This window comes from Myotis nattereri, assembly GCF_964212035.1.
Source record: "Myotis nattereri genome assembly, chromosome: 4".
Taxonomy (NCBI): domain Eukaryota; kingdom Metazoa; phylum Chordata; class Mammalia; order Chiroptera; family Vespertilionidae; genus Myotis; species Myotis nattereri.
This window is the reverse complement of record NC_138079.1, coordinates 3581312-3603362: the sequence shown is the minus strand read 5'-3', so window position 1 is coordinate 3603362 and position 22051 is coordinate 3581312. Positions and strand designations below refer to the sequence as shown.

Genomic DNA, 22051 nt, shown 5'->3' with positions numbered 1-22051 from the left:
GAGCTTGGCGCCCACTGACTGCCGGGCAGTGACCTTGAATGAAGCGGGTGGGCGTGCAGCACTCAGTGGGGCCGGCAGGTCTCACCGGGTCCCACCGCAGCCTCTGTCCGCGTTCTCACTGAGGACTTCTGGTTTAGAAATCACCTGGGAGCACTTTTACATCAATCTTGGGAGTCCCTTCTGGAAAGGTTGAGTTTCTAGTAGGCAAACGAGTGTCTTGCAGTATCTGTTTCTTTTGGAGGTTTTAGCGAAAGCAGGTAAGACAGAAACTGAAGGTCCGCGTGGACTGTCTCTAAAGCTCTTCCTGTTTCGTCCCAAGCCCGGAACGAATGCCTCTTTCCTCGTCTCTTTTCCATGTAGACGCTGCCTGAAGAAGGCGATCGAGGTCATAGAATGCCTGGACGCACAGAACACGAACGTCCTTCTTGTAGGTATGAGCCTGGCCTTCATGTCCCTGCTTGAGGCTCGGTTCTGTGGGCACAGCCGGTGCGACTGGAAGCAGCGACCCAGCGCAGGATTCTGCCCGCCTCCTGCCTGACCTTGCAGTCCTTTGCGTTGGGTTCAGTGCTTCAGCTTAAAAATAACCTTCGCTTGGAACTTGGCAGATCTGTTCGCAGCCCAATAAGGAGTTGTTTGGTGTCTTTACCGAAGCTCATTTTCTAATGTTTGGGATTTTGTTTTATATTAACTCAACTTGGTTAAAGTTACAATCTTTGGATAATCCCTTTTATAAAAAGAGACCCGTGGTTTAATTATTATTTTTATATGTTTCTGTCCAACAACCTTGTGCAGCTGCCACAGGAACTTGGTGGTGCGTGATTTCCTGCTCCTCGGGGGCTTACTCTGCTGTGGGTGGGACAGGCATGGGCGTTCGCCGTGTGTGAGAGCCGGTGGGAGCCGCCGCACGGTGTATGGCTGGGATTGGTGAGGTCCGAGCCAAAGCACTGCTGCTGAGAGTACCATCGGTTCTTCTAGCCCCTGCTTTTCAAATGGCGTAGGTCGCCTCCTGCTTTCCTGCCCTCAAGCTCTTATCATTTCTCTGACACGCTGCATGGCTGCTGAGATGTAGCTTTTATGGGCCGATGGGGAAAAGCATCTGCCTGTGGCTTCTACCCCATCTGGTGCTGGCTCGCTGGCCTAGGTTTGATTGTTGGGCACCGACCATGTGCAGAGCTCTATGCGTCTGCCTTCTGGGAGCTGACAGCCAGTTGGGAGGGTTGGCCTGAAGCGTGTTACTGAAAAAGCCCTAACCAACAGCGACAGCTCAGTCCGCACGGTGGAAAGGAGGTGGGGTGACGGCAGGTCTGAGAGGGGGAAGTCCCAGGGCCAGACTGCTCTCCCTGCTCACAGTCCCTTCTTACTGTCTCTGACCCCTAATGCCAGTGCCATCATCCTGTGGGCCATTTTAAAATAGCCACTGGAATTGCTCTTCTTCCCTTTATGGAGAGGAACCCTGGAGTGTTAGACCCTGACTCCTAACCCTTACACGCTCAGACAGACGCACAGATGCAGATGAGTGTGTGTTGGCCGTGGGCCGTGAAGTAAGCAGGTATTTGCTGGGTTGTCACTGTGAGGGCTTCGTGCTGCCCCTTCAGGGCTGGGCCGGGGGACTCGGCCACGGAGAGTTGTCTGGCCAGGCAGGGAGCCAGGCTCTCCACCTCTGAGACACGAGCGTGGAGCACTGGGCACGTCCAGAAAGACTCACTTTCTCCGAGCAGAGGGTGGAGGGGCTGGGAGCGGGAAAGGAGTTCCGAGGAGGGTCCGAGAGCAGCTCCTGGGAGCAGTGAGTTCAGTGACGGAGACGTGGACACGCAGCCCCGGGTGGTGAGCTTGGTCTGCAGAGCCCAGCAGGTCACCATTGCGTGTGTGATCCCACCTCCCATGCAGCACACGGGATGCCCATATGCTTCAGGGTCTGCCGTGCTGCGTTCACTCCTTCAGCGGGCACAGTGTGCTCAGTGCCCCGTGTGCGGGGGCCTGCTGACCGGCAAAGCCGCCCTCTCGCACTCGGAACATCCCCTCTTTCTGTTGCCCTTGTTCTGAGGGAATTAGAGCTGGGCCGTCCATGGCAGGCCTGGTGTTGGGGCCCTGCTCTGTGTGCGAGTGTGAGTGCTCTGAAGGTTTTAACACTTTCGCCCTCGTTCCTGGCTCCTAGAGGAGAACGCCTCTGACCTCTGCTGCCTCGTCTCCTCGCTGGTGCAAGTGATGATGGACCCGCACTGCAGGACCAGGGCCGGCTTCCAGAGCCTCGTCCAGAAGGAGTGGGTCGCGGGCGGGCACTGCTTCCTGGACCGCTGCAACCACCTGCGGCAGAGTGACAAGGAGGAGGTGAGTGTCCTGGCGCCTGGGGGGGGGCTGCTGTGTGCGGATGCACCCGGCACTGCTCAGCAGGAAGGCTGCGTGACTCCCCGTGTGATGACTTTGACGGTTTAAACAACATTGGAGCCCTTCCCAGAGGGAAGAGATGTTAATGGTAGCGAGTGTGCTCGGCATGCTCTCTCTCAGGGTGTACACCAAGGATGGATAGATAGTCCATGGTGGGAGGAGGACTGATTTGTAAAACTTAATAATAAAAATTAACTCAGTAAGAGAGACTCCTAGAATTTCTGCTAAGTTAGTTTTTGCAAAAAAATGGATACTCAGGGTGTAAGTTTCCTATAGAAAATACGTGACACTGGATCCTTTTTCCTTGCACATAAACCTGTCCCAAGTAAAGCAGAGGGGGACGCTAGCGCCACCTGCTGCCAGGGCCCTGGTGGTGTGCCTGTGAGTGACGCACTCGTCCTCTGCTTCTGGCCCTGTGAGTGCGGGTGCAGGAGTGTTAGCATTAGGGTTTGGTTCTGCTTGTCTCGCTGCAGCGGCACAAGATTAACGATCATGGAAGGAAAAATGAAAACGGGTCCTTTCTTGAATTAAATCGCCTGCAGAGCTACCATATGCTAGCGTGCCTCGTGGTTTTTCTCACTGCAGAGAACAAGCATGTCTGTCTGCGTGCGGCGTGTTCCCGGGGACCCAGGCCGCCGTTGCTGGGCCTGGAGTTTCTTTCAGGCCTGGGCTGTATCTCACTGAGCTGAATGGAATTCACCGTCTTCATTCTTGGAGTGGAGTTCGCCTTTCTGGGAAATTAGTTTGAAAGCTTATGGGACTCAAATAATATCATGGGCAGAGAGAGCTGAGACTGGGGGAAGAGTGTGTTCATGTCTCAGAAAATAGGACCGACAGGCACGTGTCTAACGGAGAAAAAGCCCCGAGAATTTCTGACCTGCTCATGCAGCCCTGGAGCAGTCCCCAGGCCTTCTGACCCACAGCCCTGACCCACGGCCCTGACCGCGCAGCCCTGATCCACGGCCCTGACCCATGGCCCTGACTGCATGGCCCTGACCCACCGGCGCGGTCAGACAGTCTCCATCTGTTCCATGGTCTGGAGCATGAAACGAGGTGTGAAATAAAAGTTCAGTGTAAGTGTTTCTCAGCATCTCAACATCAAAGTATTCAAGTTTTGAAGGAAAGAAGGATGGTCTGTTTGTGATATAAATGACACAGTGCTGGACTTTGATTCAGAAGTTGGATTCCCCACTCACCTCTCCCGTGAGCCGTGCAGTCCCACGCTCACCTCTCCCGTGAGCCGAGCGGTTCCACGCTCACCTCTCCCGTGAGCCGAGCGGTTCCACGCTCACCTCTCCCGTGAGCCGAGCGGTTCCACGCTCACCTCTCCCGTGAGCCGTGCGGTTCCACGCTCACCTCTCCCGTGAGCCGTGCGGTCCCACGCTCACCTCTCCCGTGAGCCGTGCGGTCCCACGCTCACCTCTCCCGTGAGCCGTGCGGTCCCACGCTCACCTCTCCCGTGAGCCGTGCGGTCCCACGCTCACCTCTCCCGTGAGCCGTGCGGTCCCACGCTCACCTCTCCCGTGAGCCGTGCGGTCCCACGCTCACGTCTCCCGTGAGCCGTGCGGTCCCACGCTCACCTCTCCCGTGAGCCGAGCGGTTCCCCACTCACCTCTCCCGTGAGCCGAGCGAGAGACCTGGGCCAGCCTGCGAGGGAGAGGCTGTCAGGGGCCTGTCTTGCCCACCTGCTGGCACAGGTGGCTCAGGATGAGCACGGGTGGGTGACGAGGCCCTTGGACACTGTTCTCTGCTAATTCTGGGCTTGCCTCTCGGTTGCTAATAATGGAGTCCGTCAGTTAAAAAATATAATTGTGAAAAATATTAGGAACTGTTTTTTGCCGCATCTACCTTCTCCCCTGTTCTCTCTCTTCTGGTTCTCATTGTGGGAGTGGGAAGGGGGTATTAACAAAATTCAGAATAACTAAGTACAGGTTTTTAAATAAAATTGGCTAAGAAGAAGAATGGGATTCTTCCAGGGGAAGTAACGTCCCACTTCGTTAGGGCTCACGGTCGGTGTTTCCTGTCAGAGTGACCGCGTGCCCCTCGGCTAATGCCGAGCTGGGAGGTTCCGCATCATGGTCTCCACGTGCCCTACAGGGGGCGCTGCCAGGGTGTCCCGTCGGGGCCTGCGGCCTAGCTGAGCGCCTCCCGCTCGGAGTGGAACGGAGCCCGCTGCTGCCTGGAGACTAGTGCCCAGCAGGTTCTTCCACAGCCGTTGGGGGGCTGCCCCTGAGCTCGGGCGGCGGGCACTGGCCCCTTCGTGCCCGCTCAGTAACGCGGGTCTTGTTGTCACGTAGGTCCCCGTGTTCCTGCTCTTCTTGGATTGTGTCTGGCAGCTGGTGCACCAGCACCCCCCCGCATTCGAGTTCACGGAGACGTACCTGACCGTCTTGTCGGACAGCCTGTACATACCTATTTTCACCACCTTCTTCTTCAACTCGCCTCATCAGAAGGAGATGAACCTGGTGAGTCCCTCTTAGGAACCATGTGTGGAAGGAACTGCCTCACAAGCAGATTGCAAGGAGGTTGATGATAAAATGAAACGGCTTTAACACGACAGCGGGCGAGCCCTGCTCCGAGTGCCTCCTGGGGGTGGTTGTAAGCCCAGCACCTGGGTCTGTCCCGATGGTCCCGAGGGGGGCGCAGAGAGGAGCCGTCGCTCGCCCTGTCTCACAGTAAGTGCGGGGCGGGAGCCAGTGCTGGGGTTGGGCAGTTCTCAAAGCTGAGAGCTGTCCCTGGTGACGGTGGCCAGACGGCCAGACCAAGGCCTTCTCTCCCACGGGCTCGACGCTCGGAGCTCCTCTGGGGAACGGAGACCAGGCAGCGCGCTGGTGCCTCCCTTAGTGTCCTGAGGCCATGCTGCTGGCGGGGGCGGGGGCGGGGGTAGCTCTGACCTGCCTTCTGCGGCCTCGGGCTTCGCTCCAGCTGGCCCTCCAGGTGGGGTTTTGCCAAATCCACGGTGAAGTGAGACAGCCCGGCCACACCAGCTCCGTGACCTCAGACCGTTCACTTCAGTTTTCTGAGCCTCAGTTTCCTCAGTTGTACAATTGCAGAAATGATAGGGGCTTCACCGGTGGTTGTGAAAGTGCCCAGGACAGCGACTGCATGACCCCCCCCCCCCCCCCCCCCAGCCTAGAGCAGGAGCCTGAGAAGCGAGGCGCGTGGGGCTGGTCTTGGCGCAGGGGCCTCCCTGTGCCCTGTGTCCGCCCCGGCCCTGGCCCCGCCCTGCCTGACCTGTGCTTGTTTTGCAGGGCAGGGAAGCCCAGGATGCACACAGCACGCCCCTGCACCTGCTCACGGTGTGGGACTGGTCTGTACAGTTTGAACCCAGAGCCCAGACCTTGCTCCAGAACCCTCTGTACGTGGAAAAACCCAAACTGGACAAAGGCCAGCGGAAAGGAACGCATCTCAAAGTAAGGCTCACACGCCTGGCCTGTCACCCGCCGGGCGTGTGTGGAGGGGTAACCGTTACGCTGGTGCTGGAACTGTCAGCAGAGCTGGGATCAAGTGGGCTTGGTCCCCTGTGGGGGGCGGGCAGGAGGCAGCCATCAATGATTCTTTCATCACTGATGTTCCTGTCTCTCTCTCCCTCTCCCTTCCTCTCCCAAATCAACAAAAATATGTTAAATAAATAAACCAAATAAGGGTTAGGCCTTGCCATGGCTGAGGGCCCTTACCCACTGGCCTGGGGCAGTTTTGTGATCCTAACTCCGCTATCACCAGAAGTGTGCATGTCGCCACCAGGGGGCGCAGCACACACACAAAAGCTGAGCTCTGGCCACGCTGTGTGGAGCTCAGGGAGCTCTGGGCTCCCCGGCAGGAGAGAGGGTAGCAGGGAGGGAACGTCCACGCTGGGCCTGAGGCCCCTCCAGGGGGCCCAGCAGCAGCGGGGAGTCGTTGGCAGCTGCCCTGCTGTGAGTCCTGTCCTTGCTCCCCTGGGCCCCAGGCCACTGGAGGATGGAGCCACCGCCCACACCGAGCAGCCAGGCTCCCGCCCCCTTTAGGGCCGAGCAGGGCCTGGGGATTGGCCTGACTGCCCTCCCCTCTGTGGGATCTGTGGGGAGAAATCCCGGCCAGGAGATGTAACTAGCCTGTCAGCGCGAGAACTGAGTTACTAGTAAAGTCAGGACGCGCCCGTCTTCACAGCCCTGTCACAGCTGCCCCAACACAAAGCACCTCGCTTGGGTGCAGGGAGAGTTACCGGGGGGAACAGGCGAATGCTCTCACCTTTTCCCTCCGTGCAGCTTGTCAGAGGAGAGCACCTGGCCCGTTAGTCAGTTCCTCACAGGTCTTTGGCCCCACCTGACTCTCCAGAAGAATCTTTCTGACTTAAGCGTCAGCTCCACTGGCCGCCTGGTAACCACAGTCATTTCATCCAAGGGGCAGGACCCTCGGGCCATTGGCCCCCTCCTCACGGTGTTCACCCGGCTTCGGGGAAACCTGCCCTTCCCAAGTGCCGGTGCCCTTGGCACCCCTGTGGCCGTGGGCGGGGGCAGCTGCCCTCGGCCCGGCCGGGCGGGTGGAATAGACACGAAGCCGCCCTCTGTGAGCATTTTCAGGAATCTGCGTGCACATGGCAGTTCTGAGGGCTCGGGCCCTTTCTGTGGTGGGAGCAGCGGTCCCTGTGCGGCCAGGCTAACCGGAGGCTTGTCTTTGTGTTTTCTCTCAAAGCATCAGCGACAGCTTTCTTTGCCGCTGACCCAGTCCAAGTCATCTCCCAAAAGAGGATTTTTCAGGGAAGAAACAGATCATTTAATTAAAAACCTTCTGGGCAAGAGAATTAGCAAACTGATTAATTATTCCGATGAGCTGCAAGACAGCTTCCGAGAGTTCTACGACAGCTGGCACAGCAAGCCCGCCGACTACCACGGCCTGCTGCTGCCGCACATCGAGGGGCCGGAGGTCAGGGTGTGGGCCCAGCGCTACTTGCGTTGGATCCCCGAAGCCCAAATCCTGGGTGGCGGCGCGGTGGCCGTGACGAGCAGACTGGTGGGGATGATGGAGGAAGTGCGGAGCTTACAGGAGAAAATCAACGAGAGACACCACCAGCAGAGGGCCCCGCCGGCCGAGGCCCCGTCCCCGCCGCGGAGCTCGGCGCGCCTCTCCTCGCTGTTCCCCTTCGCCTCGCTGCAGCGGCGCCCCTCCAAGCCCGTCCTGCCCACCAGCGGCTGGAAAGCCCTGGGGGACGAAGAGGACCTGGCCAGGCGAGAAGATGAGTTTGTGGACCTCGGGGAGGTGTGACCTGCGGCCGGTGGCTGTGGGAGAGGAAGCCGAGGACTGGGACCGGCGGCCGCACGTGGACACGCCGTTCGGGGCTGTGTGTCCCGCGGGAGCCATGCTGGGAGCAGGGCCCGCGGCCTCAGGAGAAGAGCCGGCTCTCTCTCTCCTGGCCCTGGGCGACTATGCAATTAAAACCGTATCGCTAGTATTAGTAACTGTTCCCTGACGCACAGTGTTACACGGAATCGGCCGTAGCTCGTTTACTACTCAGAAGGGCTTTGGTCAGACATTCTTGGATCGATTCTTTCTTCAGATCCTTTCGGTGCCAAGATAACTTACCCAGTCTCAGTGCAGAGCAGGTTCAGCTTCGTGGGATGTGAATGGCGACGGGGGGGATTCAGGTGGAGCGCTGAGATGTATAGCATTCACTTCAACTCCCGCCGCGTCATTCCTTCCTGCATCGCTTGCCCGTGGAAAGCGGAAGCCAGCCTCCCGGTCACCATCCTGACGGGCAGACCGTCCCCCTCCCGCAGGGATGGCCTTTGTGTGCGGGTGCTGGGCCCGCCATCCGCGCCACCCTTTTCCACGTGCTGACGCCTCCAGGTCTCTGCCTGCTCCGCCCACTCGCCCGTCCCTCCATGCCGCCCGGCTGCGGTGCCCGTGGTCCCGGGCCTTGCTGCTAAACCTGGTTTTTACACGGGGGGACTCTCGTCTGCCCAGAGGCGCTTCCGTTCTGGAGGCTCCGCGCGTGCAGGTGATGCTCGGCCTTTTCCTAGCGGCGTGCCCAGGCGGGGTCCCCGCCGCAGCCCCGCAGATGGTTCCCCACACTCTGTCCCGTGACAGGCTGCTGAGGATCCCTTCCGGCCGTGGCTTCCCGGGAGGAGCTGAGCATCAGCATCAGAAGCGATGGCTGTCCGATTGTGCCTCCGCGACCTAAAAGCCATACCAGAAGCCGAACTGCGCTTGGCAGCCTTCCCGCACCTGCTTCTAAATGCGGGAAAGTCCACTTTGCAAGGACCAGTTTCTCATTCTCAGTGGGACCCCGTTAAACCGACAAAAGGCGGGAGGAAAACGTCTAAGGTTAGAAGGTGTCAGCGGGAATGTTTGCCTTTTAAGTGCATTTGCTGCCCAGTGCAGAGCCCGGTTTAAGTGGCAGGTGGTAGAAACACTCCCACTTGTCCCGAGGCAGGAAGAAGCATGAGGTTCTCGGTGTGCACGGAATCGTCTTCTGTCCGTACCGACACTGCTTGGCTCCCCCACTCGTGTGGACACGGGAGCGGGCTGGGCGGAGGGCGGGCTCCTGCACTGGGGCCAAGCACACGCCGGCCTCGGCCGCCTGGAGTCTCACTGGGGAGGTGGGCGCAGGCTTGCCATAGCCTTCACCAGTGCACCCGTTCACTAGCCCCCCTCACGCTCTGTGGGCCTCGCACACGAGCACCAACCTCCACGTCTCTGCCCCAGGGGCCTCCCGAATACACGACGGAGCTGTTTTTGCTACCATATTGTAGCGTGAATATTTATACAGTGGCCTCTTCAGTCTTAAGATCTTAGCAATGTTCATTCCAGAAACGCCCGGCGCGATGCTTTACACTTCACAAAGTATGGTTTAAAGGCACAAGTCATGGCCCCTGTCATAGCAGTTGAATGTGCATTGAAATATTTTTCTATGACTTTAAAAAAATTACAGTAGAAAAATAAGCTGTTATAACATGGGAGGTCATGACAATTTATTTATATTTGAAATCAGATTTCTATAAACTTGTATTTGTGTACAGAATTCTCAGTGGATTTATATATTGTGACGTTTTTATTCAAAATTGAAATGTGGGTTATGCTTAACAGTTAAAACTGAAACGAGACCATTCGCTTTGTTTAAGATGCTGCACTGTGCGCGTTTGGAAATGTACGTTACTTTACCGTGTATAATATCTTGAGTTTGTTTATACCTCCAAGTTTTTACACTGAAGATAAATTAGCTTTAATTACATGTAAAACTTTTTTTTTAAGGGAATAAGCTGTTGGGCTAAATCTGTATAAATGTGCTTTTTATTTTTTGAACGTACAATGAAAGTTTACTTGTATCTCACTGCACCATGTCTGACTGCAGAAATTAAAGCACAATTTACCAGCAGACATACTCAGTGTGGTTGGTAAAACATGGAATAATTACTTTCACACATTGTTTGTGTGTGTGTGTGTGTGTGTGTGTGTGTGTGTGTGTGTGGTTGGTTGGTTGGAGGTGGTGGGAAAATCAATAACCAAATATTTAAATTTCAAGTGGTGACAGAGTACTGTAATGAAAAGGAAGGTAGGGAGCAGGCTGCTGGAGCGGCTGAGGAGCAGTTTTAGATCTTGAAGTGAAATGCCAGGGCGCTCTGCTTGGGGCCGTTTGAGATGAGGATTGTGTTTTCCGGCTGGAAGAGCTCCGAGTGCAGGTCCACCATGAAGGGAGAGGCCTCGCTGCCCTTCCCGAGGGGGTGCCCGCGAGGCGCTGCGCTGCCAGCCGCGGGGCGCGGACGGCCTTGTGTGGCCGGGCCTGGCACCTGTGTGCGTGCGCGGGGAGGAGGCCCATTTCTCCGGCCTTCCCGCCCTGCAGCCCCTTCCCCTCGTCAGGACAGGACGCCCCCTCTCCTCAGGCCACAAAGCCGGACCCTGGAGGCCTCGCTGCCGCCACGTCCTCTCGGCCATCAGTTCTGGTCTTTTATTCGTTTCCCAGGAGTGGCCGGGACCTGCCGTTGAGCGGGCTCTGGTCTGGTTTCCCCGGGGGCCTGGCGTGTCTCCCCTGAGTTTCTTGTTCCTTGGCTTCCAGGTGAGGTCGGGGGAAGTCGGAGGGGCGGGAAGAGGGGCGTTTCCCATCTGGGGGAGACAGGACGGGCGGGGCGGGGCCCCTGTGCCTTCCTGGGTCACTTCCTGTCCTGGACGGGCGGGCAGGGCGAGCCTGGACGGCAGCTGCTTCCAGGCCTCCTGGGGCGGTGGTCAGTGCCGCTCAGCAGGACCGTCTCAGCTGGCATTGCCCTGGGCTCTGGAGCATTTAGGAAGGAAGCCCAGGCAGGACAGGGAGAGCCCCCAGGACCGTCCCCATCACAGTGCAGGGACAGGGCCTAGTGACAGGGCCCACACACTCCTTCTGCAACCTCCCAACACACACACACACACACACACACACACACACACAATGTATATATATCTCGTCCTTAAAATCTTAGAATGGGGATGGAATGCGTCCCAGTGCTCACACATGAGTATATTGATAACCAGGCCAGCCCTGGGTGATTCCAAAGAACTGTGGCGTGTCCTTTCTACGCTGAGGAGAAGTCATTTGTTGGGGTGGTGGTTTTGTGTCTTTAAAGGCACAGACATCTTGGCCTGCTTTGTGGTTCAGGCCCGGGCTCTTCTTTCTTCTTCTTTCCTGTTGACCCTCCTATGACCTGCCTGCCTTCGGCAATGAGAGCAAGCGGCGTGTCTGTCACCTGGACATCTGTACAGTAGCTTTTGACCTGCGAAGGAAAACTTCCCGGTTTCGTAAGCCCCATAGTTATCACTATGGACAATCCTCGCACCTGTTGCAGAAAAAAGTCACCAGAGACCCTCAAACTGCAAACCCGAGACCATCAGGCTGTCGCCGTCAGCCTGCAGTCTGCCGCCGTCTGCCTGCAGTCTGCCGAAGAGGTTCTGAGTGAGTCGTGCACTCAGAAACCCTCTGGACTGGTTGCCAGTGGACTCGTCGAAGCTGGGGTTCTAGTCTGCTCATCACTAACCATTGGGATCCTTTGCTCCCATAGGGAGGCCTCTTAGTATTGCCTGACTGCTTGCATCACAGGCCTAAGTTGGAGAAGCACCTGCATCATCGCTACCTGATCAGATCAGGTAGATCAGGTCAACCAATTGGACTACATTGATTAGTTCAGCCAATTGGATTAAGTTGATTAGATTTAGGAAAATGAGAGAAGCGAGAGATGAGAGAAAATTGAGAGAATGAGGATTGATTAGATTAGCCAATTAGCTCAGCTTTTGGGGGCTATGCTCTTCAGAGGACCCCTTCATCAGAAAATCCCTGGCAGCCATTCCCTGTGGTTCCTTTGGAAGTTCTCACATGTGAGTGTGTTAGGGGTAGGGGTAGGAGTAGGGGTAGGGGTAGGGGTAGGGGTAGGATTAGGGGTAGGGGTAGGATTAGGGGTAGGGGTAGGATTAGGGGTAGGGGTAGGATTAGGGGTAGGGGTAGGATTAGGGGTAGGGGTAGGGTTGACTGTCAACTACGGAATGCCTAGGAGCCACTGTACCGCCATTGCTTTGGGGGAGACTCCTTATTGATGTTGACGTTTTTCAGAAGTTTGCAGCCCTGGAACTAACCTTGAAAGATTCTCCAAATAAACAGGATTGTCCATGGTCTGCTGGGCTACCTTTGGGGCTCACTGAGGAAGTGGACAAAGTCCATGAGTAAAGCGAGCCCAGGAAGAGTGTGTTGGGAGGGCAAATGTAGGCGTGCAAGACGACAGGATCAGTTCCCCGCCTCCTCCTGTATGAGCGTGTCGTGGTGGAGGGCCTGGTCACGTGGGCTCTGTCACTCAGTAATTATATGAATATCGGCAAATTACCGCATCTCTCTCTCTGCATCTCAGTGACCTGATCTTTAAAGTGGCTAAAATAACACCAAAGTTGTAAGCTGTCTTCTGGATTAAGTGGAATGCTGGGAGAGTGTCTGGCCCAAAGAATGCACAACATCCAGAGTGAACCCTAAGATAAAGTATGGACTTTGGGTAGTGTGGCCATGTAGGTCCTTTCTTGGTAAAAAGGAAAAGAAAATAGCGCCGTGGGAGTGGTGCTGATAACGGGAGAGGCTATGTGTGTGTGAGAGTAAGTGGTGTATGGGAAACCTCTGTACCGCCCTCAAATTATTACAAACTTAAAACTGCTCTAAAAAATTAAGTTTATTTTAAAAGCACATGCGAAAGAGAGAGAAAAGAAAAAAAAGATGTACAATGATTCAAAGAAAAAAATACTTCTAATAATAAATTTAATAGAGCAGAAGTTCAGACACACTTGAAAAATAATTTCAAGACATTCTATTAAACATTCCCCAAAGAATAATTTGTGCTTGGCTTAAAAAAAAAAAAAGAAGAAATTGTAGGTTACTTACTTGGCAATATCACTGAATTAGATATTATTTCTACCTACAGTTTCCAAACATTCAAATCTCACCCTGTGAAATTCCCTTTAAAAATAACTGTCCGTGAAATTACAGAAGTGGTCCAGGTGTTACCAAGTAGCAGCTGGTTTCAGAGATGAATCAGACTGTCCGAAGTTAGAAGTTCATGTGCGATCTTTCGGGGAAGGAGAGAAATCTGGTGAAACCAAGTACCGTAAGGAGTGTACGTGGGATCCCAGGACAGCTGAGCAGAGTCAGCCCCTCCCCAGCCCACGTTCCACCTTCATGCCGACCACGTGTATTTAGGTCGCCTGCTGCCACCTCTCAAAAGCCACTTCATTTTCTCAGTTAAAATCCATTGTATGTTCTCCGTCAGGAAGCCCTGAAGATAGATGTTTGTCTTTCAGTCCTCATTTGATTTCTTTCCTTTTTTTTTTTTAAAATATATTTTATTGATTTTTTACAGAGAGGAAGGGAGAGAGACAGAAAGCCAGAAACATCGATGAGAGAGAAACATCGATCAGCTGCCCCCTGCACATCTCCTACTGGGGATGTGCCCGCAACCCAGGCACATGCCCTTGACCGGAATCGAACCTGGACCCTTCAGTCCGCAGGCCGACGCTCTATCCACTGAGCCAAACCGGTTTCGGCAATTTCTTTCTTTTAAAAAAAATATATTTTTATTGATTTCCGAGAGGAAGGGAGAAGGGAGAAACATCAATGATGAGAGAGAATCATTGATGGGCTGCCTCCTGCACGCCTCCCACTGGGGATGGAGCCCACAACCTGGGCATGTGCCCTTGATTGGAGTCGTACCCAGGACCCTTCCTCCGCAGGCCAGTGCTCTATGTACTGAGCCAAAACGGCCAGGGCCTCATTTGATTTTGGAGCTCATGTCTGACCAGTTATCAAGTTTTAACATTTTTCTGGTGACAAGAAAAGCAGACTGGCAGTTACTTCTTACTTCCTTTCTTCAGCCTCAGCCTGGAAGGGGAAAGGAAATTCTAAATGTAGTGACCACAGTTCAGTCATTTGCTTATCGATGGAAGAAGGTGCCTCTGAGTTTAAAAATAGCGCTTGCCTGGCGTCTGGGGATCCACATCTATTCTTGTCTCAGCTACCAACACGCCCTGTGACATCTGATAAGACACTTCCCCTCTCTGCTCTGTCGGATTGGTGGGGGAGTGGGCGGCGTTCTAAAATACCTTCCGCGTCTAAACCCTGTGATTCACTTCTCAGAGGCGTCCCTTTCTTTCCCACGTCGAGGCACTTGTCACTTGTCAGTTTGCGTTCCTGCCCAAACCACTGCAGCTCTCGGCCCGACAATCAATCCACCTTTGACCTTCCTCACAGATTTAACTTCCTAAAACACCATTTTCCTTGTTCTTTTCTGACCTAAAGTGGCTAGCAGTGTGACTGCGATCAGGCCATAGTCCAGACCTTTCCAAGTGGCTGCCACTGGAATGTCTCCCCAGGCCAGTCACCTACGGAATCAACCGTTTTGCTCCCGTCGGCCTGGCTCGCTATGAACACAAACACGCCCTGAGCGTTCTCCTTGCTCCCTGGTGCCCGTGCCCTGTGCCTCGGCCTCTCTCACTGGAATGCCCTCCTGGTTCCTTGCTGCCCACTCATATTCCACGTCCTCCACAGAGTCTACTCGAATGACCCCAAACCAGAAACGCTCCATCTCGCGGCTGAGCTCTCGCATCACAGGAGGAGACCTGAGTGTTGATAGCGGGGCTGCCAGGCCTCAGGGACACCGAGCTGCCAGGCTCGGTGCCTTGGCTGGAGGGGCCTCCGCCCTGCGCTCCCGCAGTCGCCCTGCTGAAATGTTTCCCAAAAAGCAGTGAGTAGGTGCCCCAGCCCAGGCTGGGGGGCCTGCCCCTAACGCATTGGCACCGTGCTTGCCCACACGGCTTGCTGCGCGCCCCTGGGGTTCCCGGGGAGGAGCAGCCTGAACGTTCTGGAGAACTGACAGCCCAGGAGGAGCCCTCATCAGGTGCAGGATGAGTTTGTGGATAAACACCCTGCTGTCCTGGTCCCTCAAGGAGCACCGTTCTGAGGAGGGTTCCCCACAGCCTCCCGGAGGCCTCCAGGGGGCCGGAGTCCCAGTGGCCCCCATGGGTAACCCGCCCACGATGTTCCCTGTAGACCTTCTCGTCCTGCCCACTTCTCCATTTCCCTATCAGAGCTTTGGGAGGTCAGCGGCTCTATAAACTACTCCCACCCAGACACTTGTACTGGGGTCTGCTTCTGAGGAAAATGGATCGGTTTCCTATATATTTTATTTTTGTTTAACTTTTTTCTTTTGCCTTGGTTTGATTTACATTATTTTTTTAAAAATATATTTTATTGATTTTTCACAGAGAGGAAGGGAGAGGGATAGAGAGTTAGAAACATCGATGAGAGAGAAACATGGACCAGCTGCCTCCTGCACACCCCAAACTGGGGATGTGCCGGCAACCAAGGTACATGCCCTTGACCGGAATCGAACCTGGGACCCTTGAGTCCGCAGGCTGACGGTCTATCCACTGAGCCACACCGGCCAGGGCTGATTTACATGCTTTAATCTTTTGAGAAAATTATGTCATTTATCCTTGCAAATTTGCTGATAACTATTTGTGCATTACGTTCTCTTACAAATTAAGAAGTTTCTAATGTAGGTTCTTTGTTTTCACTCCCAATTCTGTACTGTCTTTTACTTCATTCTCCCGGTTTTATTTACCCCACTTCTAGGAATATCTAATTCATTTTTCTTTCCAATGAGTCATCTTTTAGTTCTGTTGATCATTATTTCTGACTTTGGGTTATAATTGTTTGCGGTCCTTTTGTGATTTTCTATTTTATTAATTTCTACTTTTACTTTTGGTAGTTCTTCCTCTACAGCAGTGGTTCTCAACCTGGGCTGCACGTTAGAATCACCTGGGAACCTTTTTAAAATCCTGACTTCTGGGCCTCATCCTCCGGAAATTCTGTTTCTTTGTGATGGGGTGAGGCCACAACATTAGTCACAAAGAAACAGAATTTCTGGAGGAGGAGGCCCAGAAATCAGGATTTAAAAAAGATTCCCAGGTGACTCTAATGTGCGGCCAAGGTTGAGAACCACTGATCTACTGTCTCTCAGTTTACTACATTTGTAACTTTTTGAGATCGTTGCCAAATTTATTTATTCTCAATTTGTCTTTAATTAATGAATATAAAATTATACATTTCCATCCAAATATTGATTTAGGACCACCAGTTGGGACATAATGTGCCTTTTTGGTTTATTAGTTTTAAGCATTCTTAAATCTTCATTGTTAGCAATGTGATATTTTATTTCCAAAATTACTGTGTTTTTGTTTCTTTTTTGTTGAATTGATTGGGGTGACGCTGGTTAACAAAATTGTACAGATATCTGCCATCTTGACCTTGAAGTCTATCTAATTGATTCTTAAATAGAAAATGTGATTAATTGGCATTTCCATCCAATTTCTTGAATTGCAAATGCAATTCTTTCTTTTAGAATCAATTTTCCCGAGCAATTGAGTGAATAGCCTCATTGCTCGCAGGTGAAAGTTGCCCAGAAGATTTCTATAAAAGTTGCTAATAATGACTCTGTTGTTTCACTGGGACGCAGAGCTGCCCTCCACGCGCCCTGGCCCCAGCAGTACTGCTCATGGTTCTGCAGGAGGCCTTGTCAGATGCTTAGCGCTGTTAGAAATGGCACCTGGGCCGGTGCCCACGCCTACAGTAAGAAGGGAATGGTATTATTGTGCCTTTACAAAAGCATCTTTTATAGCCAAGCAGGAAGAAAAATCACTTACTCTCATAATTTGCTCTATGCATTGCTATTATCATTGTTAATTATAGTATCCAAATAAAGTGTTTGTTTCGGAGGTCTGTTTAGTTTACGTTTTCTCAATTAGTAAAATTTATTACCCTCTCTCCGTACAGTTTGTTTCTTCCTATGAAAATGTTATATAACTTGATTGGATAAAGGATATGCATGGCCGACCAAAACCAAAATAACTGGTTAAGGTAATGCCTTGTTTCCTTTGTCATTCTATTGAGATGTTCAAATTCAAGCTCTTTTTTCTTCCTAAAATGAAAAAGGCTTAAGGAGTTCTAAATCTCGTTTAGCTAGACGTATCACCTTATATCGCTAAGAATTTTGAATGTGTTTTGACAGATTTTCTTTCTTTGCCATCTAGATTGTAATATAGGGTTTCATTTTACAGCACTTAAATATTATAGTCATTTTCAGGAAGAGAAAAAGTTACCATCACCTAGCCCCCTTTATACTGTCATGCATGAATCATCTAGAAAATTTTCGGAATCCATCCAACTGCATTTCTCATTTAAAAAAATTCCCATATCTGCATACTGAGCCAAGAATTCTATCTGTGTAGTTTAGAAAATTGAGATAACTAAGTAAAGCAAAACAAAAGAAATTAAATAAAGCAGGTTTTACAGTACCATCGAATAAAGCAAACTTTATTCAAATGCATTTTCTTACATAACATTTCCCAGCATTTTACATAATATACTATGAATAAAATATAAAGTAAATCTTCACATGTAAGCAAAAAACTCTATATTCTATTGTCAAATGGTCTATATTCTATTGTCTATAGAGTCTATTCTATGGAATTCTCTTCTATAGAATCTATATTCTCTTGTCTGGCTGCAGATGATAAGAAATATGTTTCCTTTTCTCATCAAGACTAGAATTGTTATCCCAAATATAACTGAAGTTGATTTTTAAAGAGGAAAAATAAATAGTTTATTTATGGTTACATTATATAGTTACTTAAACAGCATAGCTTGTGTTTATTGCATTTTCAAATCAGATTTACACGCATTTAAAAATGTGTTGTGTGATTCAGTGACTAGATCATTTGGGACAGAAAAGTCTGTTCTCTAGCATGTGTTTCTTCTGACACTTGATCTTGAAATCAGTCTAATTTTCTTAGCAAAACAATGTTATTAATTGATATCACCATTAAGTTACCTGATGAAGGTATTATTGGTCTACATGTGTTTTCTAATTGTTTTTTATTTTTAATATTTTGTCATGGCTTGATTATCTTAATTTATTCTCTTGTGAATATTGTTACCTTTTAGGTTTTCAAATTTAAATGGCAGGTACTTAGTCATTAAGTTCTTTTTAAATTTTCTAATATAGCTTCAGTTTATGTGCCTGTTTCATTTTCAGTGAAAATGGTTGCCATTTGCAAAGTGCAATAAAAAGAATCACTTTGGTTATACATTAGAATATATTTAGTCTCTTCCAATTGTATCATTGACTCTTTTTGATCTTAAAATGTTCGCAGTCTTTATCATTTTCCACTATCAAGTGTATTTGTTGAAATTTCCTTCCTGTTTATTAAATGCCTTCGGAGCTCCAGATGAAAAGATGTGGTAGTAGAGCAGTTCACTTGTGGTACATCCGAAGTGTGGGCTTCCTCCCAGGTGAGTATCATTTCTGACTGCATTACCTTTTTTTTTTGCCAGTAATAATTTTCCATAACAATGCATTCATAATTGTTTGAAAATATCATGGTGTTACTCCAGATGGTTTTCTCTTGACATCTGTGAGGACAAGGACACACGAGGCACCCTCGTAACAGAGCATAATTGTCGTGTGGGGCATGAGACTCACAGTGAGACTGTGGGTCAGGGCTGACGAGGAAAAAACAAGCACGTGGATTTGTGGAAACAGAGTTCCACGGAACGGTCCTGGAAGTCCGACCATATCCACATTTTTTGCTCAATGGAAAAATTACACAAGGAAAATGCCTGGGGGATAAAGGAGGGAGAAAAGAGAAGAGGAAGAAGGGGAACACAGAAAGGGAATTGGTGACTCCACATAAAATCTGGAAATTGTATTACAGAACTTCTTGCAGTTGCTCAGGCTCTCTCTTAGAACGCATGTCGTCATAACTTCAACAGAATGATAGCTTTGTAATTCACAAGGGAAAGAATCGTACTTCACCTATTCCAGGCTGTCTTCAATGGTAAGAATAAAGACTGTGGGCACAGTGGCATTAATAGTACCTAGTCAAGGTTCGATGACTCGTCAGGGCACCTGCCCGAGATATGGGCTCCATCTCCAGCGGGGGCTGTGCAGGAGGCAGCTGATCAACCATGCTCTCTCATCATTGATGTTTCTATCTCTCGCTCCTTCTCCCTTCCTCTTTCTGAAATATATAAAAATATATTTTAAATAAATAAATAAAATAAAAAGAACCCAGCCTGTGGTAAATGTGGAGGCCATTATGCACCTCTGATTTGACTTGGCCCTCTTTTTTGTGGACAGAGAAGCAGCTGGCTGGCATTGTGAGCACGTACATACCATCTATGCTTGAATGCCAATGAGGGCACCTTTGAATTGGACAGAGTGACCCTGACATTGTGACAGGCTCCTCATTTCATGCTTTTGTAACTACTCTCAAATAGTAGTGAGCATTTGAAACACTTCGCCATCTCAACGTATGAGTAAATACTCAGCATATTTTAAAGCAGCTGGGCATTGCCAATGACTTAGACTTGAGGCTTTAGCACAGATGACTTGGCCATCGAAGTCACCTGTGCTGTCTTCGAAAGCAGTGTCTAGGGTGGTTGTTTACAAATATAAACCTTCTTTACTTCCCCGCTTACACCCTCCAATGGTTTCCCAAGGCCGCATTCCCGAGCAAAATCGTAATAAAGCCCCACACACCAGCCTGCGACCAGCTTCTACTCCTCTCGGAGTCCCACGCCCCCAGGCCTCGGCACCTTCGCGCCTGCGTTTTGCTGAACTGTGTCCGCCACCCCTCCAGCTCAGACCTCCAGGCTAGATGAACGCTCATCAGGTCCTGGTGTTGGGCTTCCTACCATTTGTCACAGCCTGACATTGAATGAGGATGAATTAATAACCACTGTTACAGACAACACTTGTCAGCTGTACTCACCATGTTATCCGCACAACCTGGCATCGTGCCTGGGATCCGGTAGGTGCTCAAGAGACATTTTTGACTGAGCTGGATGAATACCCGGCACGGCAGTTACAGCTTCCTTTATGCCGACGAAAAATGCATTACAATCCGAAGAGGACTCTCGCCGTTCGTAACGCACACGGGTGAGTCTGAGTCCTATCATGTGCACAAGGAGCAGAAGGTTAAATCTTCTGAACATGGCGGGAGCATGTGCTCTTTTCCACCATCCTGGAATTTTTAAGTTAAATTAGAAAAAAAAAGCCATTGGGCTGCACCTACCTTAATTTTCTCCCAATTAACCTCACACTCTCCCTGTTCACTACTGCATGTCTAGGAACTTGGCCGTTGCAAACAAACTCATGTCTAGGACCCTCACCTGCTCTCGGGACTGGTGTATGAAGTCACACGTAAAAAATAAAAAGAAGGGCTCCACCCGCTCTGAAAGTTTGATTTTAACACTTCGGTTCTTTAGGAAAGTCTGCCGCATAAAAAAATAAACCTGTATACTTTACATACATCTTATTATTAACCGCTGTCTTTTCTTTGACTTTCCAAGTAAAGGTAAGCCCGGGAAACCTGTTTTATCCAAGCCACAGCAGATCGCCCCTGGGGAACGGGCGGCTGAGGACGGGGTTCAAGTCATCCAGGGGGTAGTCCTTCACTCGCCAGACGTTCACCGTGGGCGACGCCGTGGGGACCGCCCAGGAGCCTGAGTGCGTCATTAGAAGAACAGACAACCGGCCACCATCTGTTTCACTAGACGAAACCGTCCTAGAGACACCACCGGCCACAGTGAGAAACAACCTCAGGCTTAAGAAATCCCAGGATTTCTCTTTCTCTCCACGGCAGGGGCCACCTGCAGTCTGATTTTACCCTTTAACCACCTTTACCTGGAACAGCTGCCCCCTTCCCAGGTGTAAGGTGTTTTGTGGGGAGGGTTGTTGGCCTCACGCTGGGGCTCCCACTGGGGCTCGCACCCGGATTCTTTAGCTCTGCCCTCGAATCCCAAGTGCAGCCAGACTCGCGCGCACCCCCGCCTCCCCCGGCGGCTCTGCAAGCACAGCCTGCGTCCTGCACCGACCGGGCTGCAGGTCCAGAAACGACGGAACAGAACTCAGCATCTGCCCTGTTTCTGGGGAGACGGCCAGCCCCCAGCAGGCGGGCTGCTGCGGAGCATTTCCCAGGCCCGGGTCCGCAGACATTACCGTTGTCTTTCTCACCGTCTTGCTTGATGGCGAGCAGGCGTAAAATGCAGGTGGGTGTATTTAATTTATATTTTTGTGCTAAAAAGTTGGGTTTTATGACAGTGTAGTACTAGGAACCTTAACCTCACATGTATTTTCTAAATTTTTCTTAAAAATGTTTTGGTTTGGGGGGCAGGATTTGAAGCCTAAAAGTAGTTTATAACAGACATGAATTTACTGCAAGTTGTAGATGCTGGCTCAATCTTCCTAAAGTTTTATTATAATATTAGATATTAAGACAACTTGAGAAATAATAATATATTAAGACATTGCTTCACAAATATTGGCTGGTGCTACACTTGAAAATAAACAATACAGTAATAAAATACATGATCTGAAGAGTTTGCTAAACATTAAACGCATTATTTATGTAAAGAATAATGCCCAGAAATGTAAATTTTATGCTACTTGCTGTAATTAGTAATACAGTAGAGTGGGAGAATGTGTAACAAATATTAATATTTATAAGTCTAGAAATGAAGACGTTTCCTTAGTAAGCCAAGTTTCCACAAAAGCTTTTATTACTCTTATTGAGAAAAAATGATGATAAACTTTCACAAATGTAATCACTTCGGCTTGATCTACTTGATCTACTTGACTACCTTCGTTCTGCTGGCAGAATAATTTTATTATTATGGTTATTTGTTTGCACATTATTGGCGAAGTGTGGAATCAGCTAAAAATCACCAACAACTGTGATTTTTTCCAGGATTGTAGAGCTTGGGTTTATGAGTGCCATTAATCTCAATGCCAACCATCCACAACATGCCAGTTTATTAGCGAGTTTTCTAGTTCAATGTTCCTGTTTACACCCTAAACATCTGTCATGCTGCGACATGGTCTTTTTTAAAGAGAATATTTTTTTAATTTTATTACTTTTTTAGAGAGAAAGAGGAAGGGGGAGGGGGGAGGAAGAAAACTCCATTTGTTGTTCCATTTACTGATGCGTTCATTGGTTGATTCTTGTACGTGCCCTGACCAGGGCTGGGACCTGCAGCCTTAGCATATTGGGACACGCTCTAACCAACCAGCTACCCAGCCAGGGCTCCTTGGTCTTAATAATTAGAAATTATTGATATCAGAGAGGAAGGGAGAGG

General features: G+C 50.6%; 1 protein-coding gene across 1 annotated transcript in view; it reads left to right on the top strand.

Annotated features, from left to right (window-relative positions):
• Window positions 1–9736, top strand: part of MTMR12 (myotubularin related protein 12) — a 50458-nt gene extending 40722 nt beyond the window's left edge. The window contains exons 12-16 of the mRNA XM_081088879.1: window positions 361–431; window positions 2156–2328; window positions 4683–4850; window positions 5637–5798; window positions 7057–9736. Of these exons, the coding sequence (XP_080945005.1) occupies window positions 361–431; window positions 2156–2328; window positions 4683–4850; window positions 5637–5798; window positions 7057–7626 (1144 nt within the window). The 3' untranslated portion in view covers window positions 7627–9736. The remainder of the gene's footprint in view (window positions 1–360; window positions 432–2155; window positions 2329–4682; window positions 4851–5636; window positions 5799–7056) is intronic.
• The last annotated feature ends 12315 nt before the right edge of the window (window positions 9737–22051 follow it).